At 37.5% G+C, this 22,444-nt stretch overlaps 1 protein-coding gene across 5 annotated transcripts in view; it reads right to left on the bottom strand.

The window, feature by feature from the left end:
* The window catches only part of Mios (meiosis regulator for oocyte development), a 33,225-nt gene extending 11,149 nt beyond the window's left edge, over positions 1-22,076 (bottom strand). Inside the window, exons 1-6 of one of the 5 annotated variants that reach the window (XM_021657467.2) lie at positions 21,889-22,076; positions 14,579-14,634; positions 9,994-11,324; positions 9,625-9,723; positions 4,180-4,434; positions 2,030-2,199 (exon numbers count right to left, since the gene is read on the bottom strand). In XM_021657467.2, coding sequence (XP_021513142.1) covers positions 2,030-2,199; positions 4,180-4,434; positions 9,625-9,723; positions 9,994-11,284 — 1,815 coding nt within the window. In that variant the 5' untranslated portion in view covers positions 11,285-11,324; positions 14,579-14,634; positions 21,889-22,076. Of the gene's footprint in view, positions 1-2,029; positions 2,200-4,179; positions 4,435-9,624; positions 9,724-9,993; positions 11,325-14,578; positions 14,635-21,358; positions 21,786-21,888 lie in introns of those variants that run through there. The other 4 variants (XM_021657468.2, XM_021657469.2, XM_060374129.1 and 1 more) reach the window with 4 other exon arrangements.
* Between the last annotated feature and the right edge of the window lie 368 nt (positions 22,077-22,444).

The following is a 22,444-nucleotide window of genomic DNA, read 5'->3' as shown; positions in this document are numbered from 1 at the left end:
CCCAAGAAGCCTCTTCTGACGTTACTATTAGGAAACGGAGTATGAAAGTCATTTTCCTTGACAGTAAAGACTTATCTTTCAAATACAGACCTATCTAATTCAGTTATCTAGCTGTTAAAAAAAATCAAGTTTATTTTTCTCTAACACCAATATAAGCTATAACTAGATGCCATTTAATCCTTCTTTTAAAGCAATTAATTTTGGAGAGTCAGCTACATAAAATTAATCACCAAATCTAGGAAATCTATAAATTGGGTATAACAAAATAGATTTTTATTAAGAATACTAATAACTTGGGGCTGAGAAGATGGCCCAGTGGTTAAGAGCACTGGCTACTCTTCTAGAGGATCTAGGTTCGATTACCCACTACCCACATGGCAGCTCATAAACACCTATGACTCCAGTTCCAGACTGGATCTGATGTTCGCATCTGGCTGGCCTTCTCAGACACTGCATACATGTGGTACAAAGACATAGACCCAGGCAAAACATCCATGCACACAAAATAAAAATAAACCTACTATAACTCTTATATACAAAGACTAAAACTTGTAAATAGGCACTTCTGTCCAATACTGCTACATAGATGGTTTGCAGCAGAATTTTCAGAAGCAACATTTTATTCCTCAATATTATTTTTAAAAATTACTTTGAAAATGTTACTATAAATTTAGAAAGGTCTTATTTTTTCCTTATTGCAAAATTAGTTGCAATAAGGAAAAAATAATTTATAGGTAGCTAAAAGATCCAATATCTATCAAAATCATTCTTTAAAGGAATATTCATTTTTAAAACCTAACATTTTTTTATTTGATATCCTTTTATTGACTTTTCTTCAATTAAAAAATATGAGTTTATCTTTAAAAGGGAATACTCTCTTAGACTCAGTTACAAAAAAGAATGGGTTTATAACAAAATTGGATCCATTTTATATCTGAAAAAAGCTCAAGCCCTAAGTGTTAAATGAATGGCTAAAGTTAAACTATGGCAGAGCAAAGACTGGAAGTTTTTTCTGGCTTCTAAATTCAATACTTATGGTAACAATATAAAAATATAAAATAAAATTACATAGACATTAAATTAAATACATTCTTGAAATGGCTTGGATATATGAACTTCTTTGTCAGCTCTCCCTATGGGTATAAGAGAAGAAGGGATCTTATTATACACTAATTAAAATACAGAAATGTAATTTTCAAACAGTGAGCAATATGTTCACTTCTTTTTCTCATTTCTGTTATTCTCTAGCACTTGCAGAGCAAATACAACACTTAAAATCTTCTGTTTAACAAAAGTAGTAATAACAGTTAAAAATGAACATTCCTAGATATCAATCTGAAGAGGTCAGAAAGGTTCACTAGAAATTTATTAAAAGCAATGGACAAAATTAACTGGACATTGTCAAAATGGATAGTAATATTCTTTCAAATTTTCAGTATTATACCTCAATAAAACGTGTTTTTTAAATCTTATAGAATGACAATTACTGAAACAATACATATTTTATAAGAAATGTTCTAACAGCAAACAGAGAACTAAATCTTAATAAAGAAAGTTCTTTTCACTGCTGGAAAGAAGACAAACAGTACAAAGCAAAGTGGTTTTAATGTTAATGTTGTAACTCAACAACTGAAATGGATAAGATAACCTCAGTTTACTCTTTCCTCAGTTTGTGGTAAGGAAGATATGATGTGATTTGACTAAATCAAGACAGAAAATAAATGACTGAAAGACTAAATACAATATAGTTTATTATAATTAGTGTGATAATATAATTTGTTTTCCAACTAGGTCTTGTCTAAAAATGACCAGTGTTTACTCAGGATGTATGGACACCTCAGCCAAAACTGAGTGATCATCAGTTGTCAACACAGGCAGGCTCACATGCATGTGCATATGCACAATATTTAAACAGCAAATGCATGCGTGTGTTTACAGTTATACATTTCTACAGCTCAGTTCTTCAGTAAAAGATAAAATAAGCCTTGGTTCTCTACTATAGAGCATCTAGGGAAACAAAATAACTCACCAAAACCCCATCATAAGCTCCTGCCTCACTCGTCAGAAAGGCAAACATGACACACAGATAGGGGTTGTTGAGCTGCAGGCGGAGCGTGCTGCACATCTCTCTCCAAAGGGAGTTCTTCTCATCCGTATAGCCTGATAAAGCCATTGCTACCACATTGAGATTCAGATCTCCTGTAGGTTAAAAATATACAGCCAGTTAAAAGTTATCAGAAGCTTAATAACCCCTTTCCCCACAGTTCTTAAATCCTCAACATGGTGAACCACAGGGTGAATTTTTATCCCATGAAAAAGAAACCCACTTGAATAAGAAAAAAATTAAGACTGTTAAATTTGGTATAGTACAAAGAAAAAAACTCATTCTTAAAAAACAACTTATATACACACTTGTAAATCCTGTGCAGTTTAAGTACTTTTTTCTGCAGTACTGGAGAATGAACTCAGAATCCCACTAGCATGCTATACCACTGAGCTACTTCCACAGCAAGTACATTTAACTTTCAACTTCTTCATCCAGCAGTTTCTCATGTTATACAATTATTTGGTATCTAAATGAAGACAAGTGAGACTATCTCTCCAAAATCAGTGCCACCCTTACCATTAAGGTCATCTATGCCATTCCAGAGTAAAGCTACTTTACCACGTAATCATAATTTTCAAAGTTTTCTTATTTTCCTATATCTAATTCTATAATACATAGCCTTATATACAGTGTCAAATGGAGAAAAAACAACAGTATTTTGGTATTTTTATTATAATATACTTAGAAAGTTTTCTAAGCCAAAAAGAACTGTCGGAATTATAAAAAAAACTGCACTTAGCCACATTTACACAAGGCAGTGATTACCATCATAAGCAGTTGCTCTGTGGTGCACAGCACTCTGAGGAAGCTGCCAACCTGTTCTTTAGTTCTACATGGCTTCTAAGTTTCACTCCAAAAGTGAAAGCTATACTCTCTCAAATATTTTGTCTTTTCTCTGAAACCTTTTCTACCTTTCTTACAGCTTTCTTATAGTTCTTCATTCTAACCATTCTTTCTTTTCCAATTAAAATAAAATAATACCTCCACTTTCTGTTCTTATCAGCCTCGTTATTCACTTTTACAAAAATGTTTTCCAAGATACTTGGTGCTTACTTATTCTGCATAATCTATTAAGTTTTAAATCTTTTAAAATAAAACCATGCAGATACCAAATTTTCCAGGTACATAATATGCTTTCAAGTTGTAGCATAATTAAATTAGAAGCAGAGTCTTTTTGTGGAGAAGGGGAGCTACTGCACCTTGACCCCTGGGTCTCCTATATGTTCTTTTTTTCTAATGTCCGGAGCATTCCCTGAAGCAAAAGTAAAGATGCTCAGGGCAAAGCATTAACTTTTTTTAACTTTTAGAATGAAACTAAATATATTAGTCAATTTCATGTTTTTGTTTGTTGTTTTTTATGGTATAACTGAACTACAATGGGTTAAAAGTGAGCCAAAACAAGTAAGAATTCAGTATTCTAAATATTCAGAAATGACTGTCTACGTGTATTAAATGGCTATATACACCTTAGGAATTTTCAAGTGAACTATACCTGATAATAATAATTAATAATAATAATAATAATAATAATAAGGTCTTTTTTAAATGATTGTTTTCCTAAGGATCCTCTGGCAAATTCTTAAAGAAAGAAACTTTATCACTTTTCCTTCCTTCCATCCTTCTTTCTCTCTTTCTTTCTTTCTATGCTACACAGAACATATTAGACTCAAGTAGAAACATTTTCCTGATCAAAACATGCTTTTCATAAGAATCTATATTGCCCTAAACAAAAATATCATTTAAAGTATACACTAAAATATATTCAGTTGTTTTAAGAGTGCTTAAAACTAAAGCAGTTCCAATGTAATTTCTTATGCATATGATCTCTCTTTAAAAGTGAAAACAAGGAAATACATGCTAGAAAACTTCTTATATTATTATTTTTAAAATATCATTTAAGATACTAGGTTTTTGTTCTATCCCAAAGCATATATTAATGGGATTGGCTAATATTTCCTGCTCAGCACTATATTCTCTCCCTATCAATAAAAAGATATTGATTAGATAAGTGATAATAAAGTCCTTTCTTTAGGACTCTCTGAACTGTCAATTCTCAGAACATAACCTAATACCTTTTTCTGAAGATGCCCCTTCATTCAGGATTTGGATTGCGCGCCGAATATCCAAGTTGAACAAAGCCACAGCAGCAGCTCTTTCCCATTCTCCTTCTTGCACAAGAGAGTTCAAAAATGGCCCCACATCTATATCTGTTCCTTTTTTTATCCACCCACAAAGCTGTAATGCTAAAATCCTCTCTTCATTTAAGTTCTGAATATCAGTTTGTTTTTCCAAGCAACTCCAATTATGTCTGCTGCTTTCCACCATTCCTAAAAACAGAAAACATTTTTATATTATTATTTTAAAACATATAAGGAAACAATTCTTTACAAGTAAACATTTCAACATTTAGAATATTCAACTTCTCAGCCATACTCTTATCATAATTTTATGATAGCATAAATAAGTAGTATACCAAATGACTCACTGTAGTTGAGTTACTAAAAAACAATTGCTGTAAGAATGTATGGTCAGGTCCATACAGTCTCTGCTTCAACCCTCTAACCTAAGACAGATTCCTCTTTTATCTAACTCAATTGTTTTCTTTATGTCCTGCAGACAGCTTTTAACATAAGCTCTCACATCTATTCTCTCACTAGAACACAAGCTCCAATAAATAGACAGCTGAATTGTTTTATTTGCAAGGAATGCCCTCTACCTTGGAGATCTAAGGCACTTGATCTCTTTCTTTTTCTTCTTCTGTGTATCTGTATCACATATTCCTTACCAAGGGACAGCTAAACCACTTCTGTCTGACATGCATAACTATCCATATATGCATGAAAAATGAGATTACAGTCATCAAAGGAATTCAAGAAAATAATAAAGAGAAAATACCTTTTTGTAATGAAAAAACTATTTTCATAGCATTATTTACACTGAAATCACAGTAGTTGGTGATAATGGCAAGGAAATTTCATAAAGAATAATAATGCAAAGAAAAAACATACAAACATGAAGTTTAGGGATTCTAACAACTATAACAAATTCCTAAACATTCTAGAAAGTTTTATGATCAAATTGTCAAAAATAAGTTTTTTTTCAGGAAAAAAAAATATGGAGTAGGAAACATGAGTGTCCATATTATTAAGTAACTTTTTTACTTAATTTATAAGTTACATATGATATACTTAATATATAACTCAATGATACTTATATAAATAACTAGATCAATAGCACATAAACATGAGTGTCCATATTATTAAGTAACTTTTTTACTTAATTTATAAGTTACATATGATATACTTAATATATAACTCAATGATACTTATATAAATAACTAGATCAATAGCACATAAACATGAGTGTCCATATTATTAAGTAACTTTTTTACTTAATTTATAAGTTACATATGATATACTTAATATATAACTCAATGATACTTATATAAATAACTAGATCAATAGCACATAAATGAGCTTTTAGAATTCAGTCTGCTGATTGTAGGCAGAATGAAGTGGTTTCCACAGCTTGGGAATCACACCATTGAATAATGCCCTTCTCTAGAATTTAAGATGAATTTGTGATTTCATTCTTAACAACAGCATAGCAGAGATGAAAAAAATTTTACAGATGTAGATAAAGTCCTTAATCCAATTGACTGTGAGTGACTCAATGGGCAGTTATGTGGTCTAGGCCTGTGTTAAACAGGCCAGCCCTTAAAGAAAGTCAACAAGAAGAGAAGCAGTAGAAGCTGGTCTTAAAGCAGGCAGAGCTACCATATTGGTAAGGAAGTCTATGAGAAGGCAACCTAGCGAAGGACTGTAAACAAACTTTAGAAGCCATGGATAAGACGTGGCCATCACCCAACCAGAAAGAAGGACATAACTTAGTTCTACTAGGAACCCTCAGACTCTCAGCCTCTGGTCACTAAAGCCAAATATGACAACTGCCTCCCCCACCACCACCACTCCCATTAATAAAGGATTTGTGTATTCTTCTATCTAAAACCAAATCTCACCTAAATCCAATACCTTCCCGTTCCTAGGAACTTTCTTTTACCTCCTACATGTATCTTCAACCTGTTTCTGTGATTGCTGAAACAACCACATGATTTAGAAGAACGAATATTCTGATCTCTAGAAGAAAATACTAAAAGTTTAGCCACAACCTTCATTTTAGCTTTGTGATGGAAAACAATAAGACTCTATGTTATAGAAAAGTAATACAGGGTCCAAAAATGACTAGCTACATTAATCTGTCAAGGGATCAAAATAACAAACGCTAAAAAGAGAAAAATAACTGGTTGTGGTGATATATGTCTTTAATCACAGAACTAGGGAGGCAAAGGCAAATGGATGTCTATAGGAGTTCCAGACCAGCCTGGTCTATATAGTAAATTCCAGGACAACCAGGACTACATAGATAGATCCTGCTTCAAAACAAACAAAAAAAAAAAAATTGAGAGAAAAATATTTAAAACTTAGTTGTCACCTTTAAGTAAATCTTTATATAGGTATATCTACATATATAAGTAAAAATTAGTCTAAACACTTACTTTACAAGGAGTAAAAATAGGTCTAACTTCTCCATCTTCACAAACTTAAAATTCAGTTTTAGGTAACTTGTGTGATTATCACCTTGGTGTTGGTTTGTGATAAGTCTAAAATATTATCCATGTTAGTATTAATTTTAAACTATACCTTTTTACTTTATGGAGAAGTTGTAAGCTAAGTTGTTTAAAATTGAAAAATTATATTTGAAACTATTATTGTATGGTTCTGTGGATTAAATCCTGGCCTTGAATATGCTAAGCTGGTGCTCTATCACTGAACTGTATCAACAGTTAAGAGTTTTTCTTTGTGGGGTGGGGCGTGGAGAGGTTGGATATGGGGTATGAATTCAAGACTTCATGTATCTAAGTACCAATCTATTGCTGAGCAACAATCTCAAACCAAAATTACCACCCTCACACTCCCGCCTGTCACAGGCTCTCATGTGGTCCAAGCTGGCCCTGAATTCATTATGTAACCAAGAATAAGCTTAAACTTCTGAGCCTTCTTCCAAGAGCCAGGACTACAGGATTCAACAACACACTCAGTTTTATGCAGTGCTGAGGATTACACCTGGGGCTCCCTACATGCCAGGCATGTCTCCTAACTCCAGCCCCAAGTTACTTATTTTTAAATACACCAATTTTAATATAATGACCTGAACTCTGGCAGCTCAGACTCTCTCTTAGCTTGGCAACTATATTATGGGTAATTAGGGTTATCAAAAGCATGCAATATCATGAATTTCAAATGTATCATTACACTACAATTTTAATAACCAAAGAACTTTAACATATCTATAAAGTAGAAACCTGTGAATGATATATAATACAAAAATGGAAAACTATATTCACTGAATCTGGTATTGTCCATATTAATAGAATCAATATTTTATTAATGTATGTGATTAAATAATACTTTATTAGAATACTTTGGTTTTTAAGAAAACAAAAACACAAAATCTTAGCTATTTTACTCCTTTAAGTCAATTTGAACAAGTTTCTAAATCAGTTACACTGTTTTTAAGTATAAACAAAATTTCATTCTGTTGAATGAAAAGCTGATCAGCCTCCTTATATACAACCTTCTGCCATATTAAAAAAGACAGGAATTGAGGTGGGAGAAATGGCCTTAAGCAGTTAAGACCTATATACAAGCCTGACAACCCTGAGTCCCATCCCCCAGAATTCACATAAAAGGCCAGATGAAAGGCTGTAATCCAGCATGGGAGATGTGAGGTGGAAAGAGGAAACTCATCACAGCCTGGGGGACTTGAGTATAAAGTTCATGAGCAGTCAGAGACCCTCCCCCAGCAAGGCAGATGGCTAGAACAGACTCCCAAAAGTTCTGGCCTCCACATGTACACAATAGCATGTGCATGCCCTTTCTCACACATACACACAATAAGAACAGAGTTACCATCTACAATGCTGTGAACATGGCTTTTCCATTCAGCATTTAAACACTTAGTCTTACACGAAACCGAAACCAAGGCAAAAACAGTCCTCCCTCCATTCTAAATTAGCTCCTGCTGCTAGTTACCATTGTATCCTCCCTTGTTCAACTTATGTTTTCAATTATTTATAATTGATGATCTCACTTCGTACTCTTTAGCTGGTTTACTTTATTGGATCTAATATGTGAAGTGACTTCTTCCCCTTGTCCACATGAATACATGGTTCCCATGTTTCTTCCATCCCACCACCATTTTCCCCTTTCTTACTGTGAACAATTTTATCTATCCCATAAAGCATCAGTATTTTTAATATACTGCTCTCTTGTTATATTCCTCCTATACTCTGGACTCTTATTTCATTGCCCAATACTATGAATTTTATCAACTTAGTACTTAATTCCTGTGAGTACTTAAACTCACAAGTCATGGTATATTCCTGCCTGTCTTTTAACTTTTGTTAATAAATAAGGCAGTTTCTCATTAAACTTGCTCACTTTATTTCTTATGATAAAGGTTACTTTTGCTGGTATACTTTTAATGGGAAAACACCAAAATGAAATAGATCTGAAGCTATCCATTTATCCTTCAGCACTGTGCATCAAAATAATTTCTAAGTCTTCAAAAAGAAAGTCCACTATAACAGAAGCAGGAGCTTTAACTGAAATGTTAAGCCTACTCAAAAAAAAAAAAAAAAAAAAAACATGTTATGCATTCTGTGTTATTTGTAACATAACAAAGCAAGTCCTATAAAGAAAATCTACTTTCTGACATGGCTTTAACTAAATAATATGAATTATTTTTCTAAAACTGGATGGGGTACAAATAGGCTAATCAAATGTAGGGGCTGAATTTTAAGAAACAACATAACATCACAATTACAATAAAAAGAGTAAGAACAACTGCTTAAAGCAGCTAGTCTTAAAGGTATTTTGTTTTGTTTGCTTTTAGTATTTTTTTTTCTTGGAGATTATTTTATTCTTAGTTTAGCAATTTAAAATTTAGACTAATTTATCAACCAACTGATTCCTTCACTTACTCATCAAGGATTTCCAGGTATTCTCCAAGTTAGGCCAAACTTCATGTCATAACATAGTCCTTGTGAAAGTATTTGGGAAGCAAAATAATAGAAATCTTCTTCAATTAGTAATCTTTTTAGTCTTTAAAAAACAAGATGCTGAGATAAAAGTCAGAGTAACAATCAGCATCTTATAAATGAATTTGTATGGTACTTCTCTTAAAGTGGGTCTTCAAATAAATAGCACAGAATCATAAATAGGTTTATGAAAGGTCTATGTACATCAAAGAATCAAAGTTCCTTTCATAAAACAGTCCACATATAAATACACTTAATGTACCTAACAATTCACTAAAATATACAATCAGAAAGCCAAGAGGGATAACAGATAATTGTGTACACAGTCCTGAAATAATCTTACCTTTAATCAAATAGGGATCAAGTAAGAGTACAGAAATTATAAAAGTATTTGAAATATAAAACGGAATTTTCTTACCCAAAGATGATTTTACTATTGATTTAATTCCTGCATAAACCAGTGATCCTTTGTTGCCTGGAGATTTTTGATCCATATCTTCTGTATACTGCTTCATAAGTATTTAAATGCATAGGAAATACTGGTGATTATACATAATATTTCAGAGTTAAAACTATTTTAATTAGGAGCCAATTCATAATAAGAATCTACACAAATAAAAGTTTCATTTACTGACCACCTTTCTTGCCCGTATTCTACAAACTAAAACTTTCAACAGTTTTAAACAATTTTACCTCAGAAATTTAGATTACATATAATTTGTATGATTATAAAACATTTAGCATGTTTACCCAATTTGCCTCAAAAAGTTAACATGACAAAGGATATAGTGCAGAGTATACCAGAGTGACTTGAGTTGTGGGTCTTCATTTCCAGCTAAAATGTGGTTTCTCCATACCTGTTCTGTATCAAGTCCATACCTTGATAAAGCCCGAAGGCGCATTTTTGTTGCTATATCTTTTTCTAATGAATTATCACTTTCTTCTTCTGCACATTCATACAAATGACGACCACAAGCCCACATTAAAGACGTAATTGGGCTCCAGGCAAGAGATATTCTTTCAAATACAGTGAAGTCAGACATTGTTCGGTTGGGAGTCACAACTATCATGCGATTTTGACTCGTTGGATGCCATGCAAAGGAAGCAATGTAATTATCACAAGGCTGCACACTTCTTTCAATTATTGTGGGTTCCGTTTCATCCCCAATGGGAGTGGGTGTATGCTGCATATCATACAGCCTAATAATATTACTATCCCTTGTTAAAGTAGCAAGCAGGCCTGTCCTAGTTGGACACCATGCTACTTTTGTCAAGGGCTTTGGTTGTTCAGTCAAAGTCAAAACTGGCTTCTCAAACTTTCTAAGATCCCATATTGCAACCTGACCTTCATAGAAGGAAGCAACACGATCATGGAAGTATGGGTCTACTGTCACTCCTTGAACAGCTTTTGTATTTACAAACATCTTCTGGCTCGTGTTCCGAAGATCAAATATGGCTAGGTTGCGATGCATGCCAGCAAGAAGAAGTTTCTGGTCTCGTGGAAGCCAACAAAGAGATAGACAAGCATCATTTTGCCCTAACTCATACAGTGGTTTCGTTACTAATGTTGTTTCAGCTTCACCTGCTGAAAGTCTCGCTTTTTCCATGGGAACAATGTCAGGAGTATACTTGCTACAGATATCCCAGATCAGAACTGAAAAGTCAGCTCTGTGTTTGTCTAGACCAGCAGCAAGCCAATTACTATCCAGTGGATTCCATGCAAGGGTATTGCATTGTCGAGCATGCTTTGGAACAAATTCTTTTCCTATCAAGTCTTTAAACTTAGAGTTATGATCTTGACCAAGACTTGTAAGTACAACTCGGCCATTTGCTTGTCCAACTGCTAGAAGACATTCAGGATCATAATTGAGATACCATGCAACACATTTCATATAGGGTGTATCCGAATTTATTGACAGTAATGTAGCTGCAGAGTCTTCAGATAAACGTAATGATCCAGCTTTGAGTTCTGAATTCACGGCTGATTCCACATGATAAAGGCTCAGTTCTGAGTCACATACAACAAATCTATCAACCTGGTGTGGTGCCCACAAAATATCAGGCTTGGTACCGCTCATGTTTATTAATGAGCTCAGAAAGTCCAGTCAGATCCATTCACTGAAAGTGTTAAAAAAAAAAAAAATAAGAGGTTTAAAGTATCAACAAAACACAATCCATAGGTTGAATTCTCTACACATTACCTTCTTTTTCTCTATATTTGTATTTTTTCTCCACCTACAGATTCAAGGTAATATTCATTTGTTTAAAAATGGTGAAAGAAGAGTAACCGCTTCCTCCAATAAAGTGATCTAGTAGAGATCTGAAACTCCTATCCCAGCTTTATTTCCCATGACGAATTACTTTAATTGTACAGTTACTAGGACCTTCAAATTAATCTTGAGTTATAATAACTTCACTATGATGAGTAAATTAGTAAGTACCATACCCACAATGGAGGAAAACTTAAAACCAGTATGAATCGTGATCCTAAGCAATGGTTAGAGCAGCATTTAGTGGAACCCCTATGGTAAATGTTCTATGCACCAATAGGGGAATTCCAAGCCACAGACAGCTACTGAGCACTAGTTAACTCACTAACATTTTATTAATTTAACTAAATGTGTGATATATAATGAACAACACAAATCTGAAGTGTACTTTCATGCTAGAACATTAGTTTCTTCAAATTTTCAACAATAAGAACCAGGCAGAATAAAAACTGGAATGTACAAAGGAGACATAAGATTTATATTCTAAATTTAGAACAATTTTCTCATCTATTCAATAATAAAGTTATTTAGATTAGTAAGTCCCAAAATTCACTCTTTCATGGACCCCTTATAATGTTATCGAATAGTCTCTTTAAAATGATTTTTTAAATCTAAACATCAACTTTAATTTCATAAGTAGTTTCAGCAACCATGAGAATACTGTGTTAATTATATTTAATATATGCTAACATAAATATATTATTAAGTGTGTTTGATTGTATTTCATCTAAAAATCATCTGTTTATGATCAGCAGTACATATGTAACACTTACTTTGGGAAAATGAGTTGAGTGATTCCTTTATTAAATGAGTTCAGAGGCTTTTAATTTTCAACTCTATAAGCCTACATAGTTTTTGACTAAAACTCAAATAGTTAAAAAAGAAAAAGATCTTGTTTGAAAAGATAAGACTGTATGCAAATATTAAGTGCTTCCCAAAAGCTGGCAAAAATAGTTTAGATACAAAATTAACAAAACATTTATAAATCTCACTGCAACTATATTTGTACAACCAAATTTTTAGAAGGTAAACAGTCTACCTACATCTGCTACAAGAATCAGGTATAGAGACTAACATACATTCCTAACAGATGTATTTTGATAAATTTTCAACTCAAGCACAATTGTTTTAACTCTTGATCTTGTAAACATTTTTAGACACAAATTCTCAATATAGAATTTCATAGACTCACAACACATTTATTTAACTTTGAAGAGATTTTTATTTTTAATTATGTGTATATGTGCATGTCTGAGTGTTTGTACACATTAGTGCAGAGCCTTTAGAGGCCAGGAAAAGGTGCTGGCTCCCCTGAAGAAGAAGGGACAAGTGGTTTTGAGCCACCTGATGTGGGTGCTGGAAACTGAATGCATGTCCTCTGTGTGATCAGTGTTCTTAACCGCTGAGCCATCTTTCCTGCTCTCATATAATTTAGATGACTAGAAAAAAACATTTAGAAAGTCTCATGAATGGCTTTATTTTCTTCTTTAACACTTCTGAAGCTTAGGATTAGTCATTTCAATTTTAACCTTAATATCACTTTTAATTCATTTATTTCCTTTTCCACTTTGTTGTTTTCCTTTCCTTAATCCTAGATTATCTCAATTATTTACATCTTTCCCTCCTAGACTCAGGGTATTACAATGAAGGTATTCTCAAGACTCTATAGGCTAACTGTGAGAAATCAAGGTACATATACTTTCTAGACTGTGGTACTAGCTCAACAATTCATCTTTCCACTATGATTCTTTAAAAGTCAAATTATCTTTGTGTCATGCGTAGTGTGAGCATGTATGGTTTATATGTGTGTTTGTGTGTACAATTGAGTACACACAATGCAAACATGTGAGCCACAAGTCATGTTAGATGTGTTCTTCTATCACCTTATTTTTTTAATATAATGCTTTCATCAATTCTTGTGAGAATTCCATATAAAAAACCTAATTTGAATATATTCACTCTTCCTTCTAACTCCTCCCAAATTCTTGTCCTGGTTTTCAAGATAATCCACCCAGTTCAATTTACACATTTTATTTTTTGAGGCAAGGTCCCTTACCGAATTTGGAGCTCACTGATTGGGCAACACTAGTTGGCCAACAAACCCAAGGGATCCTCCTGAATTTGCCTCTCCAATGCTGAAATTATAGGTGTACATCACCAAGCCCAGTTTTTCACATAGCTTCTGAGGATCCAACTTATGTCTTCTTGAGTGTATACTGAGTCAGCTCTCCATGCCAGAATAATTATTGTATAACACAAGCATCCAGTTTACACAATTAACAAATCTGTAAATACCTTCAGCATCTACCAGTAGCTCTGACCTCCTGGCATACACTACTTGCTGTGTTTTAGCTACACTGTTTTTCTTTTTAGTTCTTGGAATTCACTCCTTTCCCCAGTCACCTTATCTTTGCAAATAATGTTCTCCCTAGCTAACGCTCTTCACTCTTGGCCTCAACTTTTATGTTCTTCGTTCTCATTGACTAGTGCTCTTTCTCTTTAAAACATGCATCTGAGTCTCTTCCACTAGATTAGGTCTTCCAAGACAAAACATGAACTATCTTGCTTCCACTGTACTTCTAGTGCACAGCACACAACCAGACACTTAGTGGATTGTTACTATTTGCATAGTGAATGCATATGTTCAAGGGGTCCGTGAACACTTTTCACAACTGTTATTTTAAAGTTTATGGTTTCCTCATACTTCTACCTTTTCCTACCTCAGAAGAATCAACATTTCTTTTTTGTAGAACCTGACTCTACGCTAAGAACAAAGCTGTTATAGTTGGTTCTAGAGATGGGAGGCCAAAAAGTAAGTAAGACATCCTAACAGGGATCATTCTAATACGTTGTATTCTGTTTATTCTGCATCTGTTTATTTAGCACCTTGTATGTTCTGGGTACTGTTCTTAACTCTGAGAATACAGTGATAGACAGGGGCAGATAAAATATTTTTCTAAGAAAGCTGCATACTAATGAACAGACACATACAATAGGGTTTGACAAGGGAGGCAAATCACATAATATGAATCATCTAAGACAGAAAAAGAAAAAACAAAAAACCAACAACTAGATACCACCTAGAATGAGAGATGACCATACCTACATTCTCACAAATATAGGAAGCTTCTTAAACATGTTGAGATTCTTGCTATGTCCTTGAAAAAAACAGAAAAGAAGATTTCAATACTTTAGGATTCCATGCTATAATCTTACTCTTCATCTAAATTAAATATGGTTATAAAAACAAAACACCTTAGATTCCATGTAGAAAAGTCCAATTCAAAAATGCAATTCAAAAGTGTTCCTGTAAGGTAGGTGCGATGGTGTAAACCTGTAATCCTGGCATTTGTGAGGTGAAGGTAAGTAGATCAAGAGTTCAGGGTCAACCTCAGACACATGAAATCCTGTCTTAAAAAAACAATAAGGTTGGGATCCAAGATGGAGACTAGTGTGCACAGTTTCTGATTGCAGAGGAGCTAAAGCGCCTGAGTTGGTGAGTGGAAGCGAGGGAAATGACTGTGAGGCTTTCTAAACGAGAGGGAACATCGCACGAGGTGAGAACTTTGGTCTCAGGTCACCCGTGGACTTGTTTGGGGAAGGAGAGAAACAATCGTTTGATCTCCTGGCACTCCCCTTTTTCGGGCCTTGGCACAGTCGGCTCACCAAGATTCTCAGCTCAGAGCTCATTGCCTGGGGACAGTGGCGGCAGAGGCAGGGCTCCTAGCCCCTCAGCAGCAGCTGCCAGCTGTACATGCCCTGGAGTCCCGGATCCATGGCGCCATCTTCCCTGTGTCCCAGGTCTGCAAGCGGCCATACCGACTCTGCAGGGTTTCCCGGCCACTGACTGTATGGCCCGCCCAAACCCTCAGTGACAGATAATAGGCTATATAGCCATCAAAGTCAAGCACATGTGCCAAACAAGATAGGCACACCAGGCGCCAGGCCTCCCAGGTCTGGAGAGCAGTGGGGGCCCCCAGGACTTCCCATAAGTCATCTGGACCAGCATCCCTGTTCTCCAGCTACAGCTAGACTTCCTAACCTGGCGGCTACAGCAGCACTGAGCTGGTGGAACCTGTCAGTCCTCCTGCAAGCAGGGCCAAACCAGAAAAGTAGAGAGCCTGAATAATCCGATCCTTGCCGATGTGACCTGCTTAAGAATGAGTGCACCCTTGAGTGTCTGCAGAGCCCCAGGGTCCTTCTAAAGTAGCAGCCAGGCATCAGACCCCTCCCACCCATACGCCCACTGTGGGAAACAGAGGGACTCTTGGGACATCAAAGCCCCTGCTCTGCGGAGTTAAGGTGGATAAACACTGGAAATAGCACCGTGACTATCACTGGCACCTGCTACATCTACAGCACATGCACAAGAACCCCCTAGAAGCCTGCAAGGCAGAGCCCCTCCCACATACTCAAGGGTCCAGCATTCTCTATCACTCTGTCCCTTGGGGCACACTTCCACACATATTTACACACACCCACACCCACAGCCGCATTTGTCCTTCTACGCCCGCGGAATTTCCTCCCACAGGTACAGCTGAAGCACCAACGAACATGCTGAGGCCACGGGACCTCTCTCAGCTTCCTGAAGAATTCTCCAGACGCCAGAGAGAGACAGTACCAGTCTGAACTGCAGAATCCAGGAACAAACAGGGAAGGTTACAGATAAGCCAATGGCCAGGGGTCAGCAAAAGAACACATCCAACATAAATCAGGACATCATGGCTTCACCAGCAACCCCCAAAATTGATGGATACTCCAATTCATCGGATGCACAGGAAAATTACTTTAAAGCTATGCTTACCCAATTATTTGAGGTACATAAACAGGAAACAAACAAATCTCTCAGAACAATAGCCATACAAATACTGACAGTTGAAGAGGAAATGAACAAATCTATCAAAGATTTGGCCAATCAAGTGGAGGCAAAGAAAGAGGAAATGAACAAAATACTCAAAGAAACACAGGCAAATATAGCCAAACAAATAGACACAAGTAGAGACACAATTAGTGACATATAGAGAGGAAATGAACAAAAAAATAGGCACCATCGTAGAGACATTCAAACAGATAAAGGAAATGGTGCAAGGCATGAAAACAGAATTAGAATCAATAAGGAAAACAAACTGAGAAAACCCTGGAGCTAGAGGACTTAGAGAAAAGATCAGGAACCACAAAGGTTAGCATCACCAACAGAATACAAGAGATGGAAGACAGAATCTCAGGTGCTGAAGCTACACTTACAGAAAATGATACTTCTCTCAAAAAAAAAGTAAAATCAAAAAAGTCCCAAACACAAAAGTATCCAAGAAATCAAGGATGCCATAAAAAAACAAAATCAAAGAATAATAGGAATTGAAAAAGAAGACTCCAGGCTCCCAAGATTCAGAAAAAATTTTCAAGAAAATCATAGAAGAAAATTTTCTCAACTTAAAGAGATGTCCATAAATATATAAGAGGCCTACAGAACACCAAATAGACTAGACCAGAAAAGAAACACATCACATCATAGTCAAAACACTAAATATACAGAACAAAGAAAAGATATTAAAAGCAGCAAGGGAAAAGGCCAAGTAACATATGAAGGTAGACCTATCAGAATCACACCAGACTTCTCATCAGAAACTATGAAAGCCAGAAGGGACTGGGCAGATGTCATGCAGACTTTAAGAGTCCATAGATACCAACCCAAACTACTATACCCTGCAAAGCTTTCAATCAACATAGATGGAGAAAACAAAAATTTCATGACAAAACTAAATTTATGCAATATCTACACAGCAAACCAGCCCTACAGAAGATACTAGAAGGAAAACTCCAATCCAACTAAAACAACTATACCCAAGAAAACACAGCATACAGATAACATCCCAACAAAAATTAAAAGAAAACAAGCAATGAATCACAGTAAGACCACAATAAAAGGAACTAACGTTCATTGGTCACTATTATCAATCAACATCAATGGATTCAACTCTCCAATAAAAACACACAGAATAATCAAGCAATCCAATTAAAAAATGGGGTGCGGAGCTAAACAAAGAATTCTCTGCAGAGGAATATAGAATTGCAGAGAAACACTTAAGGAGATGCTCAACATCCTTAGCCATCAAGAGAGACAACTCAAAATGACCCTGAGATTTCACCTTACACCCATCAAAATGGCAAAGGTTAAAAACTCAAGTGACAACACATGCTGGAGAGGTTGTAGAGAAAGGGGAACCCTCCTCCATTGCTGGTGGGAATGTAAACTGGTACAACCACTTTGGAAATCAATCTGGTGCTTTCTCAGACAATTAGAAATAGTGCTTCCTCAAGACCCAGCTATACCACTCCTAGGCATATATCCAAAATATGCTCAAGTACACAACAAGGACATTTGCTCAACCATGTTTGCAGCAGCTTTATTTGTAAGAGCCAGAACCTGGAAACAACCCAAATGTCCATCAATGGAGGGATGGATACAGAAATCATGGTATTTTTACATAATGGACTACTACTCAGCAATTAAAAACGAGAAAATCATGAAATTTGAAGGCAAATGGTGGGATCTAGAAAAGATCATTCTGAGTGAGGTATCCCAGAAGGAGAAAGACACACATGGTATATATTCACTTATTTAGAACTATATGATATGATAAACATAATGAAATCTATACATCTAAAGAAGATAAACAAGAGGACCTGGGGTAAGATGATCAATCCTCACTTAGAAAGACAAATGGGATGGGCATTGGATGTAGGAGAAAACAAGTAACAGGACAGGAGTCTATCACGGAGGGCCTCTGACTCTACCTAGCAGTGTATCAACACAGATACTGAGACTCACAACCAAACCTTTGGCAGAGTGCAGGGAATCATATGAAAGAAGGGGGAGTTAATATGACTTGGAGAGGATAGGACCTCCACAAGGCCCAAATATATCTGGGCACAGGGGTCTTATATAAGACTGTTTCTCCAACCAAGGACCATGTATGGATATAACCTAGAACCCCTACTTAGATGTAGCCCATGACAGCTCAGTAACCAAGTGGGTTTCCCTAGTAAGGGGAACAGGGACTATTTCTGCCATGAACTCAATGGCAGGCTCTTTGATCACCCCATCCCCGAAGGGAAGAGCAGCCCTGCTAGGCCACAGAGGAGGACTTTGCAGCCAGTCCTGAAGATACCTGATAAAACAGGGTCAGATGAAACGGGAGGAGGTCCTCCCCTATCAGTGGACTTGGAAAGGGACAGTGAGGAGATGAGGGAGGGAGAGTGGGATTGGGAGGGAATGAGGGAGAGGGATACAGCTGAGATACAGAGTTAATAAAATGTAACTAATAATAAAAGTAAATTAAAAAAAAAACAATAATGTTACTCTATGTGATGGTTAGTTTTAACTGCCAATTTAACCTACTCCAGAAGCACCTGATCAATCTCAGTGAAGGACTGTGTAGATCAGGTTAGCAGGTGCACCTGTCTATAGGGCATTGATCTTGACTATATTAAATGAAGGAGGAAGACCAATCTATTGTGGGTGATACTATTCCAGTACCACTATTCCAGTACTATTCCAGTAGGCAAGAGGATCCTGAATTGTCAGAGTGGAGAAAGGTAGCTGACCAGTAGGTATGCACACATTAATTTACTGATTCCTGCTCTTGACAACATAAGTAATGTGACAGCAGCTTCAAGTTTCTGTCACCTGGACTTCTCTAAAATGATGGACTATATCCTGGAAATGTAAACTAAAATAAACCCTCCTCCCTGACAGTGCTTCTGTCAAAGTATTTTATCACAGCAACAGACATAAAACTAAGACACTGTAATGTTTTGATTTACTTGATACTCAGTGAAGAACCAATCAGCATTCCTGATGCTATACTTGTAAAATACTATTACTGCTCACAAAGTTATGACACTAACAATGAAATCACATAACTTTTGAGTTAAAAAGAACTAATAAATCCTCATTTCTTGAGGGGCTGGAGACAGGAACCGAAGTTTCGGTTCTTACGTCAGGCCTGTCAGCTTCCAAGTTAGACCAGTGCCCTGTGCAAAAGAAAAACGTCAAGAAGAGAGCTTCAAACTGCAGCAGTTCTAAATGGAACTGGGGGCTTATGCTACTGCATAGGCTGGTTGCACATTACAAAGATGGCCCTGGAAAAAGCAATCTGTCTATAACCATCCTGTTAAAGAGTTATAACACACAATACAGGGGGTTCTTACTCATTAACATACAAAAGGAATCTGGAGAAGAGCTAACAAATAAACAAATAAAGACTCAGAAATTCTTCAACCACTAATTAGCTTAGACCCTTACAAGTCCCTAATACTTGGGTAAAATCTATATAACTTCCACTTCACAAAGTTCTATCATCAAAGATGATGAGTTCTCCGCTTAAAACAGATGTTGGTGTCCCTACTATTTTTCAACCACTCCTGGAAGTGAATGCTTTCAGTAGAGGAATTTTAATTCAGAAAATGGTTGCTCTGGCAAGAGATCACATCCAAAGATCTTAAAGATCTGTGTGATCCAGATGGAATACATACACGCCTTTAATCTAGGAGACAGAAGCAAACAGGTCTGAGTTCAAGGCCAGTCTGGTATAAAGCAAGTTTCAGGTAAAGAAAAGCCTCGATCCAGGAGTGGTAGTACATGCCTTTAATCCCAAACAACGAAGGTAAAGTTAATTTGTAGAAAGGAAGCACCTATGTTTGGAAGTGATGTCTATTCAAGTGGCAGAAATAGAGATGAAATCAGAGAAGATTTAACAGAATTGGATCAACTCTCATGAGATGAGAAAGGAAAGGGAAGCTAATTAATGGGCAATGCACAGAGTAAGAGAGATTTACTGGGACAGTAACAGACAGGTTGTAGAGAGAGAACTCAGATGAAGACTGAATGAGCCAAAGAATGAGAAGGAGCCAAGGGATTAGAGCAGACTGCTGGAGTTAGTTTGAAGCCAAGCAGAGCAATTCAAGGGTAGAGAGAAAAGCCAGATTGAATAAATCAGCTGGGCGAGGAGTTTGTGCCTGAACAACTGAATTGAACCAGCCAGCCCAGGGCTCAGTAAGAAAGGGTGAGCTTATTAAGCAAGAAGCCTCAGGTTGAAAACATTCCAGGCCTACCTTGGACTGTATGGAGTCTAGAAGCAGACAAAACAAATTAGCCTCCAAGACAACAAATGTAACAAGCAAATAAAAGTTCCTTTACAGCTTTCAGATGCTGGAGACTGCAAAATCCGTGGAAGAGATAAGAGCTGGCAACAATTTAGGTCCTCGCCTTCAAGGTTTTTTTTTTTTTTTTTTTTTTGAAATTTTTTTCCTGTTTTTTTGTTTTGTTTTTTCAAGACAGGTTTCTCTGTGTAGCTTTGGCTGTCCTGTACTCACTTTGTAGTACTTTGGCCTCTAACTCACAGAGATAAGCCTGCCTCTGCCTCTCCAAGTGCTGGGATTAAGGTTGTGCGTCACCACGCTCTGCCACCTTCAAGTTTAATAAGAATTCATTTCCTGTCAATAGTTATCAGTAAATGAAAACCAGAGACAACCTGTTCACCACTACCATCCATAACACTTAAACAAACAAAGAACACGGCGAGCCACAACCTGTCATTCTCTATCAGGCACATTCCAAATGTAAAAAATGAAATTTAGACTATCTTTTAACTTAACCTGTCAAATCAAAAAATATTTTTTTAAAAAATACAACCAACGTAAAAAAATTAAAATATATATATATATATTTACAATTTTTGTATTAAACGTTGGGAATCTAGTCTGTACTTCACACTTAAAACGCATCCCAAGCCCACGTGGCTATCGGACACAAGTGCAATATATTATAATAACGCAAAAAATACAAGTATATGCTTTCTGGGTTTGGCTATACTTCCTTACCGCGCTGAATCGCCGTACCACAGCAGGTTCAAGAAATCTGCAGCACTACCAACTCCAAAGGGGCACTGCACACATCTAAATTTTCGTTCAAATATAGTTATCCGAAACAGCCAGCAAGAGTCGCCTGCCTGAGCAAGCGCACAGAGGCTTCGTTCCTCCCCAGGAACGTGTAACATTCGTGTGGGTACCGAACGCGGCTCGCGGGGTGACAGGCCCTTTAACGAGGACTTAGGAGGGCACAACGGGAACCCATCCTTGTTATTCCGGGTACAGCAGGGATCTGGCCGCGGCTCGCACGGTCCAGACGCCAGGCTGAGCAGCTCGGCAAAGGGGGACGCGGCTCCGCACGGCCGCACGGAGGACGGCGGCCACGCGGCCGCCCCAAGGCTCCACACGAGGCCCGCCGGCCGCCTGGCGCCGCGGCCGTCCCGCTGGCCGGGACGCCACCCGCGGGCGAGGCTCCGAGGAAGCGGCCGCGGCCGCCACCCCGGGCCTCACGCCGACCCTCGCTCCGGGCCGCACTCACTGACCTGCCGCCGCCGCCGCACAGCCGTTTCCGGCCTGCAAGCCGCCCCTCCCGTCGCGGGAGCCCGGCGCGGGCAAAGATGGCCGCCGAAGCGCCGGCGGTGACCCGGGCCACCCGCGGGGCCCACGACCACAACACCCCGGCGGCCTCGGAAGCCGACCTCCACGCCGCGAGCCCCGCCCACCCAGCGCCCGGAGACGCCCCGGGGCGGGGTCACCGCGCAGAGACTCCGCCTTCCCCTCCCCCGAGCGCCCCGCCCACCACAGGCCCCGCCCTCGAGTCCTGCGGCTTTCGTCGCCCGCCTGTGGGCGGGGCCACAGCCTGGAGTTCCCACCTCCTTCGCGAGCGCAGGGTGCATCGAGGGCCGAACCCTGGAAACCTGGAAGCCTTAACCCCTAGTTCTTTAACTCTGCTTCCAAGGAGTTTGATTACTTCTCAGAAGCCAGATAGCAAGATCAAGCCAGTGCACACACTTTGACTCATGTGGTCCATTTTAATTTCCACTGCAAAGTAATGACGGGGGGTGTAGCAGAAAATTCAGGATTTGGGGCTCATGCTTA

Source organism: Meriones unguiculatus, chromosome 21 (assembly GCF_030254825.1).
Source record: "Meriones unguiculatus strain TT.TT164.6M chromosome 21, Bangor_MerUng_6.1, whole genome shotgun sequence".
Taxonomy (NCBI): domain Eukaryota; kingdom Metazoa; phylum Chordata; class Mammalia; order Rodentia; family Muridae; genus Meriones; species Meriones unguiculatus.
The sequence above is the reverse complement of the archived record's forward strand: the minus strand, read 5'-3'. Positions and strand labels throughout refer to the sequence as shown.